Source organism: Chinchilla lanigera, unplaced genomic scaffold (assembly GCF_000276665.1).
Source record: "Chinchilla lanigera isolate Chin_1 unplaced genomic scaffold, ChiLan1.0 scaffold00007, whole genome shotgun sequence".
Lineage (NCBI taxonomy): Eukaryota > Metazoa > Chordata > Mammalia > Rodentia > Chinchillidae > Chinchilla > Chinchilla lanigera.
In genome coordinates, this window is record NW_004955408.1 from 38704529 (window position 1) to 38726092 (window position 21564).

General features: G+C 34.3%; 1 protein-coding gene across 3 annotated transcripts in view; it reads left to right on the plus strand.

Annotated features, from left to right (window-relative positions):
• The first annotated feature begins 960 nt into the window (after positions 1–960).
• Positions 961–21564, plus strand: part of Dmxl1 (Dmx-like 1) — a 145282-nt gene continuing 124678 nt past the window's right edge. For 2 of the 3 annotated variants that reach the window (XM_013506996.1, XM_005376544.1), the window contains exons 1-7: positions 961–1081; positions 3044–3115; positions 6199–6277; positions 11439–11571; positions 14775–14841; positions 15895–16073; positions 19909–20098. In XM_013506996.1, coding sequence (XP_013362450.1) covers positions 1067–1081; positions 3044–3115; positions 6199–6277; positions 11439–11571; positions 14775–14841; positions 15895–16073; positions 19909–20098 — 735 coding nt within the window. In that variant the 5' untranslated portion in view covers positions 961–1066. The remainder of the gene's footprint in view (positions 1082–3043; positions 3116–6198; positions 6278–11438; positions 11572–14774; positions 14842–15894; positions 16074–19908; positions 20099–21564) is intronic. The other variant, XM_013507007.1, reaches the window with a different exon arrangement.

Sequence of the window (21564 nt, forward strand, 5' to 3'; positions counted from 1 at the left end):
TACTAGTTGTAAAATTTAAAAGAGCTTCATTATAAGATATTTGCCAACAAGGCTTGAATTATGTACTTTTTTGTTTGGTTGATTATGGTGAGTGTTTCTGTGAAATTAAGTACTTATTCTATTATAAAGTATTAGTTATATTCCAAGCCCTTCACTTATTATGTGGGAGGGGGGGAGACTAAAGTAGAGAACAAAATAAACCATTTCTTCCTGGAATTTAATTTATAAAAATGGAAATGAATAGTAAACAAGATATTTACAGATCATGATATGTGCTAGGAAGACAGTAAACAGTAATGTGCTAGAAAGTGGTAAGAGAGAGATGGTCAGGTACTGAAACCTGAAAGTTGTAAAGAAGCTCACTAGACAAAGACCAGTCAGATAAAAGTAGGATAAACAAACCTCTTAGAGTTGGAAAAAGAAACAGAAGAAAGGGCTTTGTAGGGACAGAAACCAGGTGAGGGAAGGAAAGAATATCCTGAGATGGATTTGTAGGACAATCAGGGCTACTTACTGTGGTAATGAGTTGGGATTTAATTCCAAGTACAGTGGGAAACTGTTCAAGAGATTTAAACAGTTGAAAACTGTTCAAGAGGTTTAATATAAATTCATTTTCCTACTAAAAATGATTTTTAAAAAATATTTAGGGACAAGAATGGAAGTAGTTGGAATATTAATGGTAGTATAGGAGAGAAATGATGGTGCCTTAGACAACAGTCACAACATTTAGTGGAAGTAAAAGATGTGGATATAGTTGTGTGTATTTTCCAGATAGGACTGATAGAATTTTCTGTTGTACTATAAATGGGGAAAAAAAGGGAAAAAATTCTAAATAGTTTTTTTAAAGAAAATATATAAAGTAAGTTTGTTTAAGACATCATGTTTAATGCCAGTGCTATATTTGATAAATATTTTTCTCAACACTTACATTTTAATTTAATTTTATTTTATTTAGGCCTATGCATCTGGATGTGACATTGTAATACTGGGAAGTGATTTTGAAAGATTACAAATAATCCCAGGAGCTAAACATGGAAACATTCAAGTGGGATGTGTAGACTGTTCAATGCAGCAAGGCAAGGTTTGTAATCCTGTGGTAATATGCAGATTTGTTTTGAGTATGATTTTTATAGAATAATCTCTAAAATATGGATTTCCTGTTGAAATAGTTTGCTTGAAGGACAAAAAGACTTGCTTTGTTTCAAGGACAAGGTAACTACATTAGAATATAGAAGTCATTTTTTTTTTTTCATTTTGTTTTATGATCATTCTCATAAAGGACAGATTTCTTTATTTGCAGATATCACTGTTAGCAAAGGGTTCCTTAGAATATCAGGAAGAAAGGTTTCAGGTCCTGGTGGCTAGAGACTTCTGTTTGCACTGAAGGCCGGTTTGTGGTGGCACGTGTGTGTAATCCCAGCACTCTGGGAGGCTGAGGCAGGAGTGTCGTTAGTTCAAGCCCAGCCTGTCCAGTTTAGCAACTTAGTGAGATCCTATCTCTAAATTAAAAAATATAAAAGGCTGGGAATATAACTCAGGGTGAAGGCTCTGGGTTCAGTCCCAATTATGGAGAAGTGGGGGAGGGGATAGAGAATCTTGAAAACATTTTTTCTTTGTACAACCATGAAATTAATTTATCTGAGAAAGTTTATCTGCATTTATTGTGTCATTTCTCAGCTTCAAAACATTCTTTGCTTCCCATTACTTTGGAAAAGTCAAATTGTTCACGTTGGCATGGATTCTTCTGTATCCTGGCTTGAACCTGCTGTGTTAGTCTTACGTGCATTATTCTGTTACAGGGAACACTTTCTTCTTGCTAGGCTGGTGCTTGTCACCCCTAAATGCTAGTTACCTTTTTGAATCTTTTCACCTGTGTTCATAATGTGCCCTGTTTCTGAAATTAAACACTCACTACCTTTTGAAATACAACTCATATTTAAAGGCCCAGACTAACTACTTCCTACCAGATAACACAGGGCAGGTGATTTCCACATTCTAGGAACCAAGAACTCAAAAACCTATTGAAAGTTTTTTTCCTTATGTAATTATTCATTTCATTCTCTTCCTTTATTAGGTCAAATATTCTTTTCCATCTCTGATTCTGAGTCTTTCATGTTATCTAATTTCTGATATTTTGATAAATTCATTATATGGGACTCACTTCAGCTATGGTAGTAGCTACCTTATAAAATAGAGCCAGAAAATGTTATGTTCCGTTGATTTAACAGTAAACTTAAATGATTAGGGGTGTAACTTAGTGGTAAGTATGTGTAGTAAATAAGGTCCTGAGTTTAATCCCTATTACCCTGCAAAAAAATTAAAAAATTATACATCTAAAAGATAAGCTGAAAATGTACTCCAAAGGACTAGATCTAAGTTTTATTTTTAAAAAGGTAAATACTGATTAAATTGTGATCTTTGATGATAGATAATCTAAAAACTAATTTTTAAATCATGTTACATTCCATATTTGGCAAAGATTACATTGATATGTTTTTTCTTCTGTGAGAAAAACAACATTTATGTGCATGTTATATATGATTTAGTATATGCTAAATGTTTTACAAATGTTATGTTAGTCCTCAAAATAGGACTGTTAGTTTGGAAGACTGTGTTATACATACTGTAAACTCTGGTAGGGATATCAAGGTACAGAGAGATTAATTTGCTAGTTACATAGAAGGTAGCAGTAATGTGGTTGTAACCCAGATGTGAACTTGACATTCTTGGTAGGCACAGTGGTATATGCCTATAATCCAGCTACTCTGGGGGCTAGGGCAAGAGGATCACAGATTTGAGGCAAACCTGAGCAATTTAGTAAGATCTGGTCTCAAGATAAAATGCAGTGGGCTGGGGATACAGCTTGGTGATACTTGCCTAGCATATGTGAGACTCTGGATTTAATCCGAGTACCACAAAAGAAAAGTCTTACATTCTCAAGTATTGAAGAAGAAGTTATGTGTGTGGTTGTATTTTAAATTGTGATATATAAGTAAGTTAGTACACCCATAATAATTTTCTTTTTCTTTCTTCTTTTTAAAAGATTGCAGCATCCTATGGAAACATTATCTCTGTTTTTGAGCCAGTTAATCTACCGAAACAAAAGAAAAATTTGGTCAGTAAATTTGTAATTTTTCTTTGAGGAATTAAATGTCTTTAGAATTCAAAGGATATAAAACCACAGTGACCATCAAATAGACTAGTAAAAATTATATATATATGTAAATGAAGATATATGTAAAATCCCACTTTCATATTAAAAATATTTAAATACTTCATGGACTAGAATTACACTAAATTGTGCCAGTAAATTGTCTTAAAATGCTTTACCTTTTTTTTTCTTCTGACATTTTAAATTTTATGTTACATATTTGAAGAGTTAAAACTTAAAATTGTTAGTGACTTTATTGCTAGCAGCGAACTTGTACAGCCATATGTGGCCCATTATTGTTGGTTTTTAGGTCTATTTTTATAGTTTTTCTGCCTTTTCATATGTATATTTTTAAGTTACATGTTTCTTAATATAGGTCTAGGACTTAATTTCTTTCATTATATCATGTAACATGATTGTTATCAGGTCAATGAACGATTTTCTTTATTAGGTAGATGTATTCACAAATAGTTGTGAAGGCTGGTTGAACAGTTGTTTCTAAATACGATTACATAGTAGCTTTCATGTGTGCTTTAATGCTCTTAAATATAGATGGATCATAGTGTTTTCCCTGTTTCTATTCAAGGTTAAACTATGATTTAAGCCATATGAAAGGGATCAGCACAGTGTAGTTGAGAGAGCAGTGTGTTAGAGATCTTAGCACTGGTTTCTGTTTCTGCTTCATTGTAGTTATTTTATCCAAAACAAGTCAGCCTGGTGGCTTTATTTGCCCAACTTTAAATTGACTAAGACCTATTTATTCTTGGTAGCATTATTGTAAGGATAACATGATATCAAAGACTGTAGAAATGTATTGTGGAGAGTTAAATGTTTTAATAGTAGAAATACCTGCATTTGTTTGGATCATTTTCATGTTTTCCACTTAATTCATTAGTATCTTACAGATTACCTCTAATCTAGTTTAGACAGCTGTTATTTTATTTCTTCCTTTCCTTCTTAGTTTTTCTTTCTTCCCTGTCTTTTTTAAATGAGTAAGACAGCAGAAGCCCAAAGAAAGTAAGTGACTCGATCACTCATTTTGTCTGTTGAGTCACCGAACTGAACATAAAACCAGCTCTCTTGATTCTTAGGTGTCCTTCCTTACCTTGTGTTAAAGAAAAATATTTTCTCTGGGCTAGTTGATGTCCATCTTTAAATTTCATGAAAGGAGTAGTCATAGTTATCTCTCATTTCTATTTGTATTTGTACATTATCTAGTGAATATATTATTAAAAGCTTACAGCAATATTTATTAGTAAGTGGCAGTACTAAAAACAAATTTTAAAAGTGATCAAGCCACTGCTGGGCGTGGTGGCGCACACCTGTAATCCCAGCATTCGGGAGGCTGAGGTAGGATCATTGCAAGTTCGAGGCCAGCATGGGCTGACAAAGTGAGCTCAAAGTCAGCCTGAACTACGTAGCAAGACCCTGTCTCAAAAAGACAAAAAAAAAAAAAAAAAAGTGGTCAAACCATTCAGAATAAAATACTTCAATATTGGATATTATTTGTTGAATAAAAAAAGGTATTCTTAAAAATTCACTGTTTTATGTTAAAATGCCCTTATTAGTGTACATACAATACATTTATATTTAAATGCCCATACTAGTAAGTATAAAATAGAAATGTTCAATTTTGGTCCCTTTTCTCTTTTACTAATTATTATTGATGAATATAATAATGTAAAATACTCTACAAGAGGAAGCTAGTTTATTAGTATTGCCAACAGGGTAGCAAATATACTTGAAACTGGATCAACTGGAAAAAGCATAGATTTGGAAGATGTAGAATCTTTAATTCTAGAATATAGTTTTATAGGTATTTAGGTCCTCATTAAATGATATTATTTTCTTTTCTCTACGCATTCTAATACTCTTTTGAGATGGTAAATAGTCTCATGAGAACATTACTGTGAGAAGTACACTTCACAATTATGGGTAGTTACATATGTCCAGCTCCTTCCCTGGGAATTTCTAAATATCTAGGTATGAGGGAGGCAGCTGTATAATATGTCTAGTTCTAGAGAGGGTTTTCATGTTCACTGTGATTGAAATCTGCTCCCAGAGAGTCAGCATTTCATAAAAGCATACTCTCTAGGCCACCTGGGATATCAATCATCTAGAGTGTTGGTTTAAGGTACATGTTCCTCTACCACAAACTAGATCTTTGAACCTGAATTTTTGGGCATAGGTGTTGGAAGTCTGAACTTTTAATAAACAACTTAGCTTCATCTTTGTTGTATCACTTTGTTGTAGTTTAAGAACCACTACATTAAGAGATGATTTATGGATTTCAGTCTGTTAGTGGGCAGTTAAATCAGTTTAAAGATCAAAACTTGAATTTAAAAAGAAAATGAGATAGAAGAGAAAAATGTCAGGGCACAGCACATGTGTCCTAGGCCAACCCTAGGTTTCATTTATGTGTATATGTTTATGTGTCCTGAGTCTTGGTACAAAATGTATTTCTTATTGTATTAGGGAAAAAAAAGCTTGCTGTGTTGGTACTACACACCTGGAATTCCACCAGTTGGGAAGCTGAGGCAGAAGGAACATGAGTTCAAGGCCAGTCTACATTTCTAGCAAGACTCTGTCTCAGAATGTCAAAAAAAGGGGACAGAAATGCTTGAAAAATACTGCTTTAATAAACAGGGGACTTTACATTATATAATATTTAGGAAGTGTTACTCTGAATTATTCTGAATTTCTCCTCATACCATCATGATCTCAGATGGAGATAAAACATTAAGAGAAGGACATATCAAATAACAGAGCCATTGACAACTTTTAAAGTTAAACTTTAGACTTTAACTGTAATAAAAATAGTATTTATTTTGGAGTTAATACATTTTTAGACATCCAGCAATGGATGTTCTCTCAGTGGTCTCCTCCTTCATGTAGTCCCTGTTTTTTTTAAAAACGGAATTGAACATTTTGTTTTCCTTAAAAATGATCAACTGTATTATTGTATGAATAATAAATATGAACATACATATTTAACAGAGAATAGATGCTAATCATAACTGCCTAAATGACGTTTTTTCTAATTTTAGGAATTGGATAGTCAGTGGCAGAAAACGGGTCAGTTTTTTCTGAACTCAATAGCACATAATATAACTTGGGATCCTGCAGGTAAGAAAATAAGGGAGATTAACCGAGATGAAATATCCCTTTTGTTGTTTTTATTTATGTATTTGTGGGTGAGATTGTGGGTAATACAAGCTAATATAGATTGTGCCTTTTTAGAGTTTATAATGAAATGAAAAATATTAACTAATAAATGATAGACTATTATAACTACTAAAATAGGAATGCCTGTTTTCTTTGGAAAGATGCATTAATTACAGGGAATCAGGGTTTCATTGAAGAAGTGCCTTTTTACCTGACTAGTAGATAGATTTTAAAAATGAGGGTGGTATATGTGTAGTAGGAAAAAGAAGTGAGTTTTAAGGAGAGATTGTGGGTATGTATTCAATTGTCTATTTCTGCATTTTAAAATTCCCCAAATTTAGTTACTTAAAACTTCAGGGGTTGGGGATTTAGCTCAGCGGCACAGCGCCTGCATGGCAAGCTCAAGGTCATGAATCAATTCCTGGTACCAGAAGAAAAACAAAAAACTTCAATCATTTTAGTGTTTGTGATTCCGTGGGTCAGGAGTTACTATACGGTTCAGTGAGAATGGTTTATCTTTTGTTGCTTGTGGTATTACCTGAAGTGACTTGTCTATGGCTAGGGGTTTTAAGAAATGCTTTGTTCACACATGTAGGCTTGGCCCTTGCTATCAATTGCAACACCTTTGTTCTCCATGTGACCTGTCTCTCTTGTGTGTCCTCTGTAGGATAGCCTAAATTTTATTTTGTTGTGGTTGCTGGATTGCAAAACTGAAAGCATAGCTGCAGTAGTTCCTAAATCATGTGTTTAGAAGTCCTAGAATGTTACTGTTACATTTTATTACGTAGTCAGAGCAAGTTACACATTTTATTGGTCAGCATTGCTGTTGAGAAAAATACCTGATATCCACAACTAAAAGGAGAAGTTTATTTGGCTCATATTTTAAAAGGTTTCATTCCATGGTCAGTTGGATCCAAAACAGAAACATAGTGGAAGGGATGGGCAGAGGAATGCTTCTTATCTCATGGTGGCTGGAAGCAGTGCCCAGGGAAAGAGCACTATCAGCCAAGATACCTTCCAAAACTTAACCCCAGTGATCCTCTTCCAACTGGGCCCATCTCCTAGCTGCACATTCAACTATGAACATCAGTGGATTAATACACTGATGACTGTGGTACCACCATGATGCTAGGAGCCTCTTAACCCAGTTACATCAACAATTATGATTAACTGGCACACAAGTCCAGCCCATGTTCAAGAGATAGAAGAAATGAACTCCAATTTTTGATGAAAGGTTCAAAATCATATTGTGGGGGTATGGACAGAGGCAAACATAATTTGGGGAGTCATTTTTACCATTCTACCACAGTGAGCAAAGACAGAGAAACACCATAAGTTATAGTCTAATATTAGTACTTCTCTGAAGCCAGATTAAGTCCATGTGAATGCTGGTGAGGTGAAAAACTACAGCATATTATGGAATACTTTAAAAATCATTCTGAAGAGTTGGATAGTACTGTGTGTGTGTGTGTGTGTGTGTGTGTGTGTGTGTGCGTGTATTTGCATGTCCTAGAATTGAACCCATAGCCTCAAGTATATTAGGAACATCTTCTACCATCTAGCTACATCCTGGCCCTAATTTTTTTTTGTCTAAAAGCTGCAGTATTACTGAGTTGTTGTTTGTCAGTTTAATTTTGAAGTGCTGGGGATTGAATACAGGGTTTTGTGCATGCTAGGCACATACACATACTCTACCACTGACATACACCCTAGCACTACAAACCATTAAAGGTTTTAAAAGAAGGCAGTGTTGTGCTAAGAATATTGTTTTGTAAGATTGGTCTGCTAGCAGTGTGGTAGCAGGGCCAAAGACAGATGAATCAGAGGCATAGTGTTGCATTCTTAGTTGTTTGAATGAGAAATAACTTGTTTTAGTGTGTTTACTATAATAGGAACTCAGTATCATACAAATTAGTGAATGATAAAAGGAATACATGGATGTGAAATGCATGTAAGCAATAGAAATGACATGTGACAACTGAATGACATTACTTTGACAATATTTATAAGCACAGCAAGCATGAAACTGTTTTAGTTCTGATTAAATACTTACTGCATATAACATGCCAGGTCTTAGGATGTATGTCATTTTTTTCAGATTGTGTTAGTAATCTAATTAGAGTGCTTTATAGTGCTCCAAATGCACTTTTGCATCTTGCCTAAGTCACAAAGTTTTTATTTTAGACTTGTAATTTTTTTTCTTAGTTTAATATACATACATCTCTCTTTCATGTTCTAAGTCAATCTACCATACCACACCTTATCATATGTTGTTTTGTTCCATTCCATGGGATTATGTTGTATTAATTTTTTTTTTTTTTTTTTAATGAAGTAGAACCTCACTATGTTGCCCAGGCTGGCTTTGAATTCCTGGGCTTGATCAGTCTTCTTGCTACAACCTCTCTAATAACTGGAACTATAGGTGTGTGATATTATACATGGCTCTACATTAAATTTGTAATCTTTCACATGATCCTTAATTTCATCTTCAGGTTATTTTAGCTGAGTGTGGTGATGTGTGTTTATAATTCCAGCATCATGGGAGGGACCACTCTCAGCATCTTGGTGACTTAGTGAGACCCTATCTTAAAAAACACAAAAAGGGCTCAAGGCAAAGGTCCTGAATTCAATTCCCAGTACCACAAAACACACACATATGCAAACTTTGACTATTAGTAAGTTCAGTGGTAAACATATTTAAATGAACTGTCTCAATAGGACTTGCTGTGATTTTTTTTTTTCTATGAAACTTTTCACTTGCTTATTCTACTACATATTGAGTGGCTAAGTGCCTGACCTGTGGTAGAGACATAGCTAAACCTTACAGCAACTGCATACAGACCCCAAATTTTATTGAGGTTCACCAATTACTAGATCCAATTCATATTGCTAATTGCATATTTATAATTTAGACACAGAATTTCTAATCTAAAATGTATGCTATTCCCACAGACCTACTGTTTTTTTGAAATAAGAAAATAACCATTCCAGACAGATACACATTCTTAGTTGCCAAGGTGAAGAGTTTGTTTGTTTGTTTTCCGGTACTGGGAATCGAACTCACAACCTCACACTTGCCAGACAGGCGCTGTGCCACTGAGCTAAATCCCCAGCCCTGAAGATTTATTTTTGCCAGCTATTTTTTGGTTGAAATTGCTTATTCTTTGTCTTCTTTGTATGCACGATCACATAACCTTCTATTGAATCTCAAATCATAAAGTCAAAACCTGACATTGAACCTTGTTTTCTCATTGTTTAGTGGTCAAGGCTTTACAATTCCTTTTGTTATTTCACTTGTTAAAAATTGTGAGAGAGTATATATAATACAAAATTTATCATCTTAAGCACATTAGGTGTACATTTTACAAGTGTGTTTAATGCTTTCATAATGTTGTGCAACCATTATCACTGTCTCCATAATTCTTTTCCCCTTATGAAAGTGAAACACTGTGAGTAAACTCGCCATTCCCATATCTGTCCAGCCCCTGGAAACCACTGATCTACTCTTTTATCACTCTGATTTTGACTGCCTTCAGTATCTCATATAAGTACATAGAGTACTTACAACTGACTTATTTCAGTTATAGTATCCACAAGGTTTATCCATATTGTCATTCTTTTGTGTTTAATTTTTTTGTAATGAAATAATTAAAATTCTCATTTCCTTTTTTTTGTATTCAATAGCTATTTCTTTTTGGTTACTTTTGGTTTTAACACTCTAATTTGATGTCAGCATAACTTCAATAAAACACTCTGCTCCTTTACAGTCCTGTCCCCACCATGTTTAAAGTCATAATTTTATGTATTTATACAGACAGTTATATTTATACAGTTCTGAGTTTTGAAATATCTTTTAAATCTTTATTTCTTTAATATTGATTTAGGGCCAGGGATATAGCTCAGCGGCTCTAGTGTCTACCTGGCAAGTGCAAGGTCCTGAGTTCGATTCCCAATACCAAAATATATGTATGTTCAGATTCTCATGATTTACTATATGAAGTATTATAGTTAATCAAGTTTCCCTGGCTCTTATGTTTTCTTTCATCTTGTCTGTAGAGTTATTTTCTGAAAAAGATTTTTAATCAGCTTTGTATAATAAAGTCTTTAAAAGGTGAAAATATGATGAAAGTTTTAGATTACCTCTCTAGAGAAGTGTACATATTATAATACAGTTTGAGCATATTAGCTCAGTGGAGGGAGGGTCACAGACTTCTTCAAGTCCATCTGTTGATGGCACTTTCTGTTTATACCCCTTGTTCTGAAATACAGATACAATTATAAACCTCTTCCTCTTCCTTCAAACTTTTGACTTCTATTTTTATTTTTGTTTATTTATTTATTTATTTTTTTTTTGTGGTACTGGGGATTGAACTCACGACCTTGTGCTTGCCAGGCAGGCGCTTATGTCACTGAGCTATATCCCCAGCCCAACTTTTGACTTGTAACTCCCTATAACAAAGCCCAGACTCTTATGAACCTGCAGAAATGCTTCTTAATCTCATCCTGGCAATTTTTGCAACCTCATTTCCATGTTACCTTAGTCCTTAGCCACCCTGGATTAAAAGGCAATTTTGAGCAAAGGAGGTTGCATGCCCTCTTGCCTTTGTGTTAGGTCCTCTTTCTGAAGCCTGTCTCCTCTCCTTTCCTTCTCTTCCTGCATTCCCTAAGGACAGGTTGCATGTCATGACTTTCCTTGATACTTCTACTACAAGCACACTTAATTTCTCTTCCCTAAGACTTTGCATACATTTTTATCATGTTTTTAACACTTTTACAGGGAGTTGTAATGTTCTCATGTCTTTCTCTCTACTGAAATGTGAACTCATGAAAAAGGGCAGTGTTTTACTTGTCGGTATATCCTCAGGGCTTAGTGCGGTATGTGGCACAAAGAAGATACTCATTAAGTGTTTGTTGAATTGAGAGATCATAAGATCTATTCCCTTCTTTTCCAAGCTATTGCAACAAAATTAATGTACACCCTTCTTTCCCTCCCCCAAATATCTTTCTGTTAGTCTTTTTATAAATAGTATTACTTTTATAGTATTATGTGAAATTCTTAAACCTGTATTTTAACTCACTGTTAAATACCTAAATAACAAATAATAAATATTTTATTTTTCAGGTAGTCGTCTTTTAACTGGTTCTAGCTGTTTGCAACTCTGGTCTAATAGTAACTTAAAGAAGCCAAATGAAGATGAAAATCCAGATAAAACAGATCTTAGCTTTGGGGATTGGAAATGCATTTGGCATTGCAAGTAAGCAAATAACTAGGAGATTAAACTGATAAACCTGTTCTTGATAGTTTTAGTGTATTATAAATACATTTTGGCTTGTGTAAAGCCACACTAATATTGATTTCTTTTTGTGTGTGAAATGCCTTTTTTTACACCAAAGATTAACCGTTTTCCATGTTCCAAATGTCTTATACAAGAAATACATAAGGTAGGTAAATAGATGCAACTGAAGACCATACTCATAAGTGAAATAAATCGGACCCACATATGTGAACATCATATTTTCTCCCTGGTGTAGGAACCTGAAAGAGTAAGTAAAACTCAAAACATACAATAAATTATATGAAAGGGAAAGAAATTGCTCAAAGGAAGGAATAACTGGGATGAGGGAAAGATGAAAAAAGAAGGAAAGCAAAATATATATATATACCTGTATGTATATAGAAGAATAGCTGGGATAACTGTACTGCTGATGTCTGGTGGTATATTGAAAGGATCAGTTAATGCTTAAAATTTTTTGTATTTTGACCAATTTTGAATGCTTTTATCTGGTGATCTGAGCAACTGATTTGAAGACAACAATATGTAATGGAACAACCATTGGTGAATTCCTACCATCTTGTCTAGTGAAACTCTGTATTATCTCTAATGTTTTATTTAATAATTTTTTTTATTCTCTTTAATGGTTTAAACAATCTCCCATTCTTACATCGGGTAATCTGAGCAGTGTAGTTGAAAATAACAATATGTAATATAACAATCACTGTTAATTCCTATCATTTTGTTTTGAAACCCTGTATCACTTTTAATGTTCTTGCTTTGTTTGGTTTATGTCTGTGATGTTGGGATGCTGCTAGTCTTCTTTTTTAACTACTCTCTTTAATTTTTTTTTTCTTTTTTTTGAGACAGGGTCTCTCTATGCAGTTCAGGCCAGCTTTGAGCTCACGTTGTAGCCCAGGGTGGTCTCGAACTTACAACGATCCTCCTGCCTCAGCCTCCCAACTGCTGGGATTACAGGGGTGCGCCACCACAGCCAGCCTAACTACTCTCTTTAAAAGAAATACATAAGATTGAAGACCATTAAATAGAAATTGCTAAATTATACAAAAAAGATACCTTTTTTATGCTTTTGAATGAAAGACTTTGTATTATGGGGAAGTTTGTTTTTCCCATATTATTTTGTATATTGACCATAATTTTTGTCAGAATTTTATTGGAATTCTTTATTAGGAGCATAATTCTGAATTTCATTTGAAAGAATAAAATGGGAAAACCAAGGAAATTATGAAAAATAAGAAAAATGAAAGTAGTATAATAAAGCTGTAGTTGATCAAACAGTTTGTTGCTAATATAGAAACAGACATATGAGGATCTAGGTTTAGACTCAGTTGTGCATAGATACTCATTGTAGAAAGCATAATTAGCTAGCTCTAGGGAAAAGAAAGTGAGATACAGTCTCCTTTGTGCCTGGTATCAAAGTGTCAGATGGAGGAAAATACTGAATTTCTGTACATTGAAATACTGGAGAAAATGTAGGTAAGAGAGCTACAGTGGCCAGTATTATAGGCACTGACCACATTTTGCTATTTAGCCCTTGAGATGTGGTTGGTCCCAGTTGGATGTGCTGGAAAATAAATAGTGGATTTCAAAAACTCAGCACACACCAAAAAGAACATAAAATGTCTTATTATATATGCATGTGTAATAAGTAAATACTAGATTTCAAAAACTTGTCATGAAATAATGTAAACTATCCCTTTTTTTAATTAATTACATGTTGAAATGATAGTATTTTTGCATATTAGGTTAAGTAACATATAATTAATTTCACCTGTTTCTGTTTTCCTGTTTTTAATGTGGCTGTTAGGTTTTTTTTTTCTCCTGTAGTGAAAGTCAAACCAGGGGCTTTCACATGCTAGGCAAGTGGTACCACAAAGGTGTATTCCCTAGCCTTCTAAAAATTTTATTTTTGTAACAGAGTCTTTCTAAGTTGCCCAGGCTGACTTCAAAGTTAGGATCTTCCTGTCTCAGCATCCTAAGCAGTTAAAATTACAGGCATGTGCCACCACACATAGCTCACTAGTAGGAAATTTAAGTGAGATATTTGACTTATATTTGTCATTTATGTTCTACTGTTGGACAAACCTCCTGCTTTAGATTTTGAGAAAGACTTTCTAAATATGACACCAAAACTCGAAACTGAAAGGAAGGGAAAAATTAATAGTTTTGACTAACCGGCTGTGGTTGCACACATCTGCAGTCTCAGTCATTTGGGAGGCTGAGTCGGTAGATCTTTTAGCTCAGGAGTTCAAGACCAGTTTGGGAAACATGGTGGAGTACTGTCTCAAAAAAAAAGAAGTCTAGACTGTATCAATATAATACTTCTGTAAGACACACACACAAAAAAGGACAAAAACCTGAAGGAAATATGCAGTTTAGGGGTTAATGTCTTTTTAAAAGTTATTCTTAAAAATTAATTAGAAAAGTGCAGGGAATATAACAGTAATAGTGGGCAGGGAAGAGAACATTTTACACATTACTGTTCTGCGGTGCTTGGGCACAAAATTTAAAAAGGTGCTGTATATATAACTGAGAATTATTTCAAGGGTTGACTGACCTCTCTTGAAATGGAAATGTGAAATGTCCAGAAAGAAGATAATGATTAGTACTTGTTCACAGTGACTGTGTGGAAAAGCGGGTATTTTATGACTATCCATAAGTGAATGGAATTGGTATTTCATTTCTTCAGCACAGTGTGGAAGTATGAATCAGTAGGCTTAATTTTTTCATATCCTTTAGATAACAATTCCTGGTTGTTCATTTAGCAGATATTTATTGAGTGCTTATCATATGCCAGGTTACTATGAAAATGCTTGCAATATTATATTGAGTAGACAGGGAGAGACCAATAATAAGCCAGTAAACAAGTATAACAGAATATTAGAAGGGAAGGGGAGGAAAAGGCAAGGAAGAGAAGGGAAGACAGAGATGGAGACAGAGAAAAGAGCAAAGGAAAGAAAAAAAGGGGAAAAAAAAGACCAAGGAGGTAGCTTAACATGGAAGCACTGTAATTAGTGAATTGTGGGAATGTATATTGTTAAAAATTTTTCTATCTGAAACATTTGATAGAGTATGATTTTGAGAATATTTTATTTTTTTCTTTGTTTTTTGTTTTTTGTGGTTTTTTTTTTTTGCAAATTATATCTTACCTCTCTAATTTACAGAACTGCTTCCCAAGTTCATTTGATGAAATTTTCACCAGATGGAGAATTTTTTGCCACTGCTGGAAAGGTAAATTGTGGACATGCTATTGTCAAATTGTGTAATCACACTTTATTTTGACCTTTTGACTTTATGGACATTAGCTGGCATTTTTTTATTTATCTTGAAAATCTTATTTTCTATTAAAATATTAAGTTGCAAAAAATAGGGTATAATGATCTTAGAAGACAGTATGGTATGATTGAAATACTTTAGACTTACATAAGTCTACATAAATCTACAGTTTACCAGCTTTTTCATCTTAAGAAACTTAATCTTTTTGAGCTTTTCTTTTTTTGTGTGTAGAATGAGAACAACAACATCTACTTAAGTTATTAATCATAGGATTAATTTAGAGAATGTATATAAGGTGACTAGCACAGTGCCTTGTATGCAGTAGTTTGAGATTATTGTTTTCATGGCTTAGACACTTCCTCAAACTGAATGTGAGATATTCTAAAGCCATTGAGGTATCTTTTTTTTTTTAAGGAGAGAAATGAAACTTTATTTGATTTTACAGTAGAAATTTAGTTTTATATTAAAAACAGCACTCACTACATTCTAGTCTCCCTTGCTCTTCCCTTATTTCCCAAATGAAGTACAAATTTGGTTATGTATAGAGTACTTCCTGTGATATTAGTTACTTACTAGTTATCATTGTTAACATTTTCTTTGAAAAGTTATATGGTAATCCATGAAATACATGTGTCTTTCTGTTCAGTAAGTGATACTGTGTATTTTTGCTGGTGGTATTGCTTTCTTGTTTGATATTTGGTTTTATGGAGGAGAGCCCTTAATTTCATCTTTCAGTCTTAGCTGAATTACTCCATTCCCTATAGTATATGGTAATTAGTAACATTTTCTTTACATACAATATAAACATTCACATGCTTCAAGTCTCAAAAGTACAGCTAAGGAATGCTGACTGAAAAATGTGAGAATCAGAGATTTTCTCATTTTCTGTGGCTAACTCTTCCTGCTGTTTCCCAAGATCATGCCAGTTGAGAGTAAAATCTTAGTTTGACTGTTTAAATTAGCTTTCAGTTTAATTTGGTTCTGTATTTTTCTATTTTTTTTCTTCAGGATGACTGTCTTTTAAAAGTATGGTATAATGTAGAAAACTGGCGGACAGCCGTTGCCTCTCCTGATGCAAGTTCAGACAAACAGTCCCAAGGAGAAATTGACTTTTCTTTTGTATATTTGGCCCACCCTCGAGCTGTAAATGGATTTTCCTGGCGTAAAACAAGCAAATACATGCCTAGGTCAGTGGATTGGTTGTTTTTTCTCATGTGTTAAGAGGATATCATTAATATGACTTGACTGCTTTTCTAACTTTTAAGACCATAGCTATGCTATAGGACTTCTGATCCTATAAAGATTATGGTACTATTAGTGAGTCCCTGGCTTGACATCTCTCTGAAGATGGAGTGTGATTGATGCTCAGTATGAGAGACAGGAAGGGAGTTTGAGCTCAGATAATTTGCCTCCATGTCGGATGTCTTTAAGTCACAAAGTTGTATGTGATTTTTCTACTCTCTTGTGTCTAATCTTTTGTCTCTTATTCTACAGATTGCTATTTGTGTGGACTTTTTCACAGTTTACTTCCTCATTTTATACCTTCTAGTATTGTCTCACTGGTTTCCTTTTTAAAAGAGCTTTATCAAGATGGTAGGAGAGTCCTCAAGCATTTATATGACTGTGTTGAGCATCTTTGAGGAAAGTAAAGTGTAATGACACCTCAGACTATCCCTACTGTGAATTAGATATTAGTTTAATCCATACAGACACACACATATAGACTTGATAGTACTTGCTTTCTTTCCTATAGTCTTGAAAGACTTGATATCCCACTGAATTTTTGCCTATACTTTTGTTAATTGTGGAGACCGATCACTTAAGTATAGTTAGAAATCACTTTTTGTGCCACATGGCAGTTGTCAGTTTGGCTCTACTGTATAAGTTTTTCCCTTATTGTTTCACTATTCCATGAATGTTATTACTTAAAACATCCTAATGTGGTCTGGGGTAGTGTACATAAATAATTTGTTGATTTTACTTTTGTTCTTCCTGACCAAGGGATTATACTTAGACATATAAGCTACAGATCCTATGCCAGTCCTCTGGTCTTAAAAAAGTATAGGTGTAGGAGGGACACTGTAGGAAGAGTAATGGTTCTGCTCTTAGTCATCAAGCTAAAGAGGACGGCCTAGACAATCTATAATTATTAGCAATCTTAACGAATCTTACCTACTCTTGCTGTAGTTAGCCCTGAGACACTGCCTACATGTCTAAAAATGTGTTTAGAATGTAATGAGCCCATGGCATTTGTTTACTGTTGTTTTAAAATATGTGAATGACTCCAGCTGTCATTACAAATTGTAAGCCTTTTAAACCTGAGGATTGCATCATTTCAGAGGCTACTTTCTTCCAATACAGCCAAGTGTTTGCAATGACCGATGCTCTGACTACGCAAATACTAAAACAGAGACTATGAAGCATTACATTTTTTGAGAGGCACAATGACTTAGCTCACTCAATGATGGCAAAAAATGTCAGAGTGAAGGCAGAGGCAGATGCCTTGAACTAGGCCTTTAGGGGTGCCGACTAATAGCATTTTATAGTAGGCATTGAAAGTAAAAGTGCATCTAATGTTTTTCTCTTCCCCCTCCCTTGCTGCTTCCTTCTTCCTCCCCTCTTCTTCCTTCTCTCCTCCTTTTCCTCTTTCTCCTCATCTTTCACCTCCACCTCATCTTCCCTCTTGTCCTCCTCCTTGCCATGCTCATTTTATGTCTGTAAATTCTGCAGCATGTAGAACTGTGATGTGTAGAACTAGCATTTTTCTTTTCTTTTTGTGGTGCTGGAGATTGAATCCAGGGCCTCACTTATGCCAAGCACTACTAATATAGGTAGTGAGGTATAGTGAGCATGCTACCAATAAAAGCTATACCCCTGGCCCACTTATGAAATCTTGAGCTCCCCAGAAGTTTATTTTTGGATTTATATCATTTAAAAACCAGCTACTTACTAAGCTTTTCTTAGCCTGTTAATCAAGATGGGACAAGATTTGAGACCCTTATCCATCATAAACAGTAGTTACTTTCTATGTTATACCTGTTGTGGTTTCTTTTGAAGGAGAGAGCTATACATCATTATGACATGCTATTGAAGGGAAGATAAGAGGAAGGGAGATACTGACAGAGTATTGCCTCAGACTGATCAGAGTAGTACATCTAAGTCCTTTGTAAGTTACCAGGCGTTTACATTAAATGTAAGATAGCTTAAGGAGAGTCACTTGTGTCCACCTACACTTCAGAGTCATAGCGCTCTCCATGCTTCTTAGTTGTGACCTTGCTCACCTGCTTTGTGCTTTTCTAAAGTTTATGCCTCTTTCAGTTTGCTGTCTCTTCAGCCTTTTAGTCACTCCCTGTTAGTGTTCTCTTATAAACCTTTCCATCCTTCCAGTTACCCTTTGACAGCGTGAACTTTGAACTTTTGTATTGCCATTGATGTATTTTCTTCTGTTCCTATATGTTTGCTTTTAATTTCACTGCCATAGCCTATGTATAAATGCATACATGTAAGAGGAAGGGAGCCTCATATAGCACAAGAGAAAAGAATAGGGAGGGATGGGTCTGAGAATGGGGAGGAATGGAGAAAGGGTTTTAGAAGGAAAGAAGAGGGTGTGCTGTGGAGGGAGAGATGAGGGACAAGAGGAAGGAAGTAGAAATGGAAGCTGAGCTGGAGAGTCTGAGAGCGCAGAATGATGATGTCCAGAGAAAGGGTGGAAATAGGAGAAAGGCAGTGGGAACAGACAGAAAGATGGGAGAGAGGGCAGGGGTAGAGATGAGAGAATGAGTGCAGGCAGAGCAGCCAGACAGTCATGCTGTGCCCTATTCTGCTGCTTCTTGTTTCTAACATTAGACCCAGGACCTCTTTTATTTGTTTTGAGACAAGTCTTGTTAAGTTGCCCAGGTTGAGTTCAAACTTCCAGTCCTCCAGCCTCAGCCTTTAAGAATCCTAGAATTACAGCCCTGTGTCTCCATGCACAGCTGTTTTATTATTACTGGAGAGCTATGTTTTACAAAATAACAAATATACAATATTTGATTTTGTGTCTTGGCTTTTTTTTTGGTGGGGGCGGGTCAAACCCAGGCCTTACATTTGCTAGGCAAGTGGTCTCCCAGTAAGCTACATCTCCAACAAAGAATTCCTTTTGGCTTTAACTCATTGAGTTACCTCATAAAGCTTTTTGCTGATTATATTCATTTTTAATCAGATATTTTTAACAAGTGCCAACTACAAGATGCTGTGACTTTTCTCTAAGCTTTCTAAGTTATGTAATAGAAGGTAATTTTTGTTATTAAGGGTTTCAGCCTTTGAGCTATTCATGCTTATTGGTTTATTAATACACATAATTGATTTTTACTTTCATTTTGAGAAGTATACAAGAAATACATGAACTGAGAATCAAAGGTGGCTAAAGGAAGGAACTAATTTGTGCTGGTTTTATCATAAATTTGCTTGCACTTCAGTGATTTGGGCAGAGGTAGGCAGGGAGAAAATAAGTGTCCTAAATGATCATTGTAGCTTTTGGTTTAGCAGGGTGTAGGTATCTTTACTGAATATAGAAATGAAGCACTATGAAATAATTCAAACAGATGACCAGATATAAGAATGTGAGATTGAAATCCTGTATCTTTTTATTGTTTTTGTGTTTTGTTTTTGTCATTATTGTTATTATTTTTTTCTCTTTAACATAAAAAAAATAATTCAAACAGTAGCCATCTACTCAATAAGGAAATTTTATTAGATGTAGTTTCTTTCTTGTCAACTAAGGAATTATGGCTTGATCCTAGCCTTTTTTTTTTTTTTTTTTTTTTCTTTAGATACAAGAAGAATCTTAGGTTATTGAAACAAGAGCTTTTGTTTCTGGGTGGAAAAATAAGTTGGCAAGCATTTACTATGATGCTATTTCGATATAATGACGTTTCCTTCATTGTTACGTTAGTTGTGTGCATTTAAATATTTATAAACATTCTAGAATGTCTGTGATAGTGTGTAAAATTTGTATTCTTCTAAAATCTCTTTATTTCTTAGGGCTTCTGTATGTAATGTACTATTGACTTGTTGCAAAGATAATGTATGTCGTCTTTGGGTAGAGACATTTTTACCAAATGACTTTCTGCTATATGGAGGTGACTGCAACCATTGGCCTGAACAAATTAGTTTAACAGATAACTTAAAGAGAAATGCTTCTAGTAAAGAACGTGTTCAAAATGCTCTAGAGGTAGGTAACATAGTAATATTATAAGAAATCTGTCTTAGGAAAACAGTTTTCAAGTTTTTAAATTTTATTTTGTTCAAAAATGTACTTAAGGATTTTGTTTGGAGCATATGAAGTTAATCTTAGCTTAACTGATAATACTGAAAGGATAATTACATTTAACTGAAGAAACAAAGAAAATTAAAATCTGAGAATGCAAAGATTGGACTGTATAAATAATTTTTGTAGAGCTAATTTTTCATGTAGATAGACTAGTTTTTCATAGTCTATTATATCAGTAGTTATCTTCAGACCCACCAGAACTGAGAGTCTTTCTTTTATTAGTTAGTGTTAAAGTTCTGACATTTGGACTAATTGGAGATAACATAGTAATGTTACTCATTATTTTCTTAATATTCAAAGCGGTGATTTAAAAATTATTTCTCTTTGAATCCTTTGTCTGATTATGCAACTATTTTTCACATTCAAGTAGTATCCTAGTGGCTCAGAATATAATTAAATGTATATTACATTGTATATTTAATAACAGAATAGTTATGTGTACTAATAGCTGGAAGAAATCCTAGACTAGGAATCTAAAGAATTGTTTTTTGTTTTTCTTTTTTTATGTTCAAAGAATTGTTCCACTTTTAGCTCTGCCTCTTATTAACGAGGTGACCTTGAGTTCCATATAAACTATTTTATCATATGAAAGATGAGAATAATATTTTCTTCATCTGCCTCGTGGGAGCAAATGAGATGATCTCTGTGAAAATAATCTGTAAATCATGAAATATCCTAATATATTGTGCCAGTATTATTAAATGCTTTGTGATAACAGGGAATCAACCATGAACAAAGAGAACAGTATACATACAAAGAGAACAATATACATAAAGACATTGTTATTTACACATACATTATTAGTGTCTTTGTGTCTTGTCTTACTTTTTACTTGCATTACTGGGACAAAATACCCAACACCCACAAGTTAAAAGTTGGAAAGGTTTATTTTAACTCAGTTTATAGACGTTTCAGTCTAAAGTTGGCTGAGACAGCATGGCAGAGGACATCAGGGAGGAGGCAGCAAGACTTCCTCCTCCTTTCCCTTTTTATTCCACCCAGGCTATGAGTCTATTGGTTGGTGCCACCCACACCCATAGGAGATTAAGTCCATCTCCTATGCTCAGAACTGTCCTAAACCAATCAGTAGACTAATCTAGTATCACATACCCATGATGTAGTTGCTCCCAAAATATCTGTCTGTGAGCACATGAGGCTTTGGGGGGACATCTATATATAAACCATAACAATTAGAAAAAATGTAAACATTTGATTATTAATTTAAGAACATATTCAGGATATTTATGTTAAGGAGATAATATTAATTTTAAGAATATTAAATTTAAAATATTTAATATTATTAATTTTAAGATACTGATTTTAGGATATTAATTTTAAGAAAGTAAACCAGATAAAAATTGTGAAAT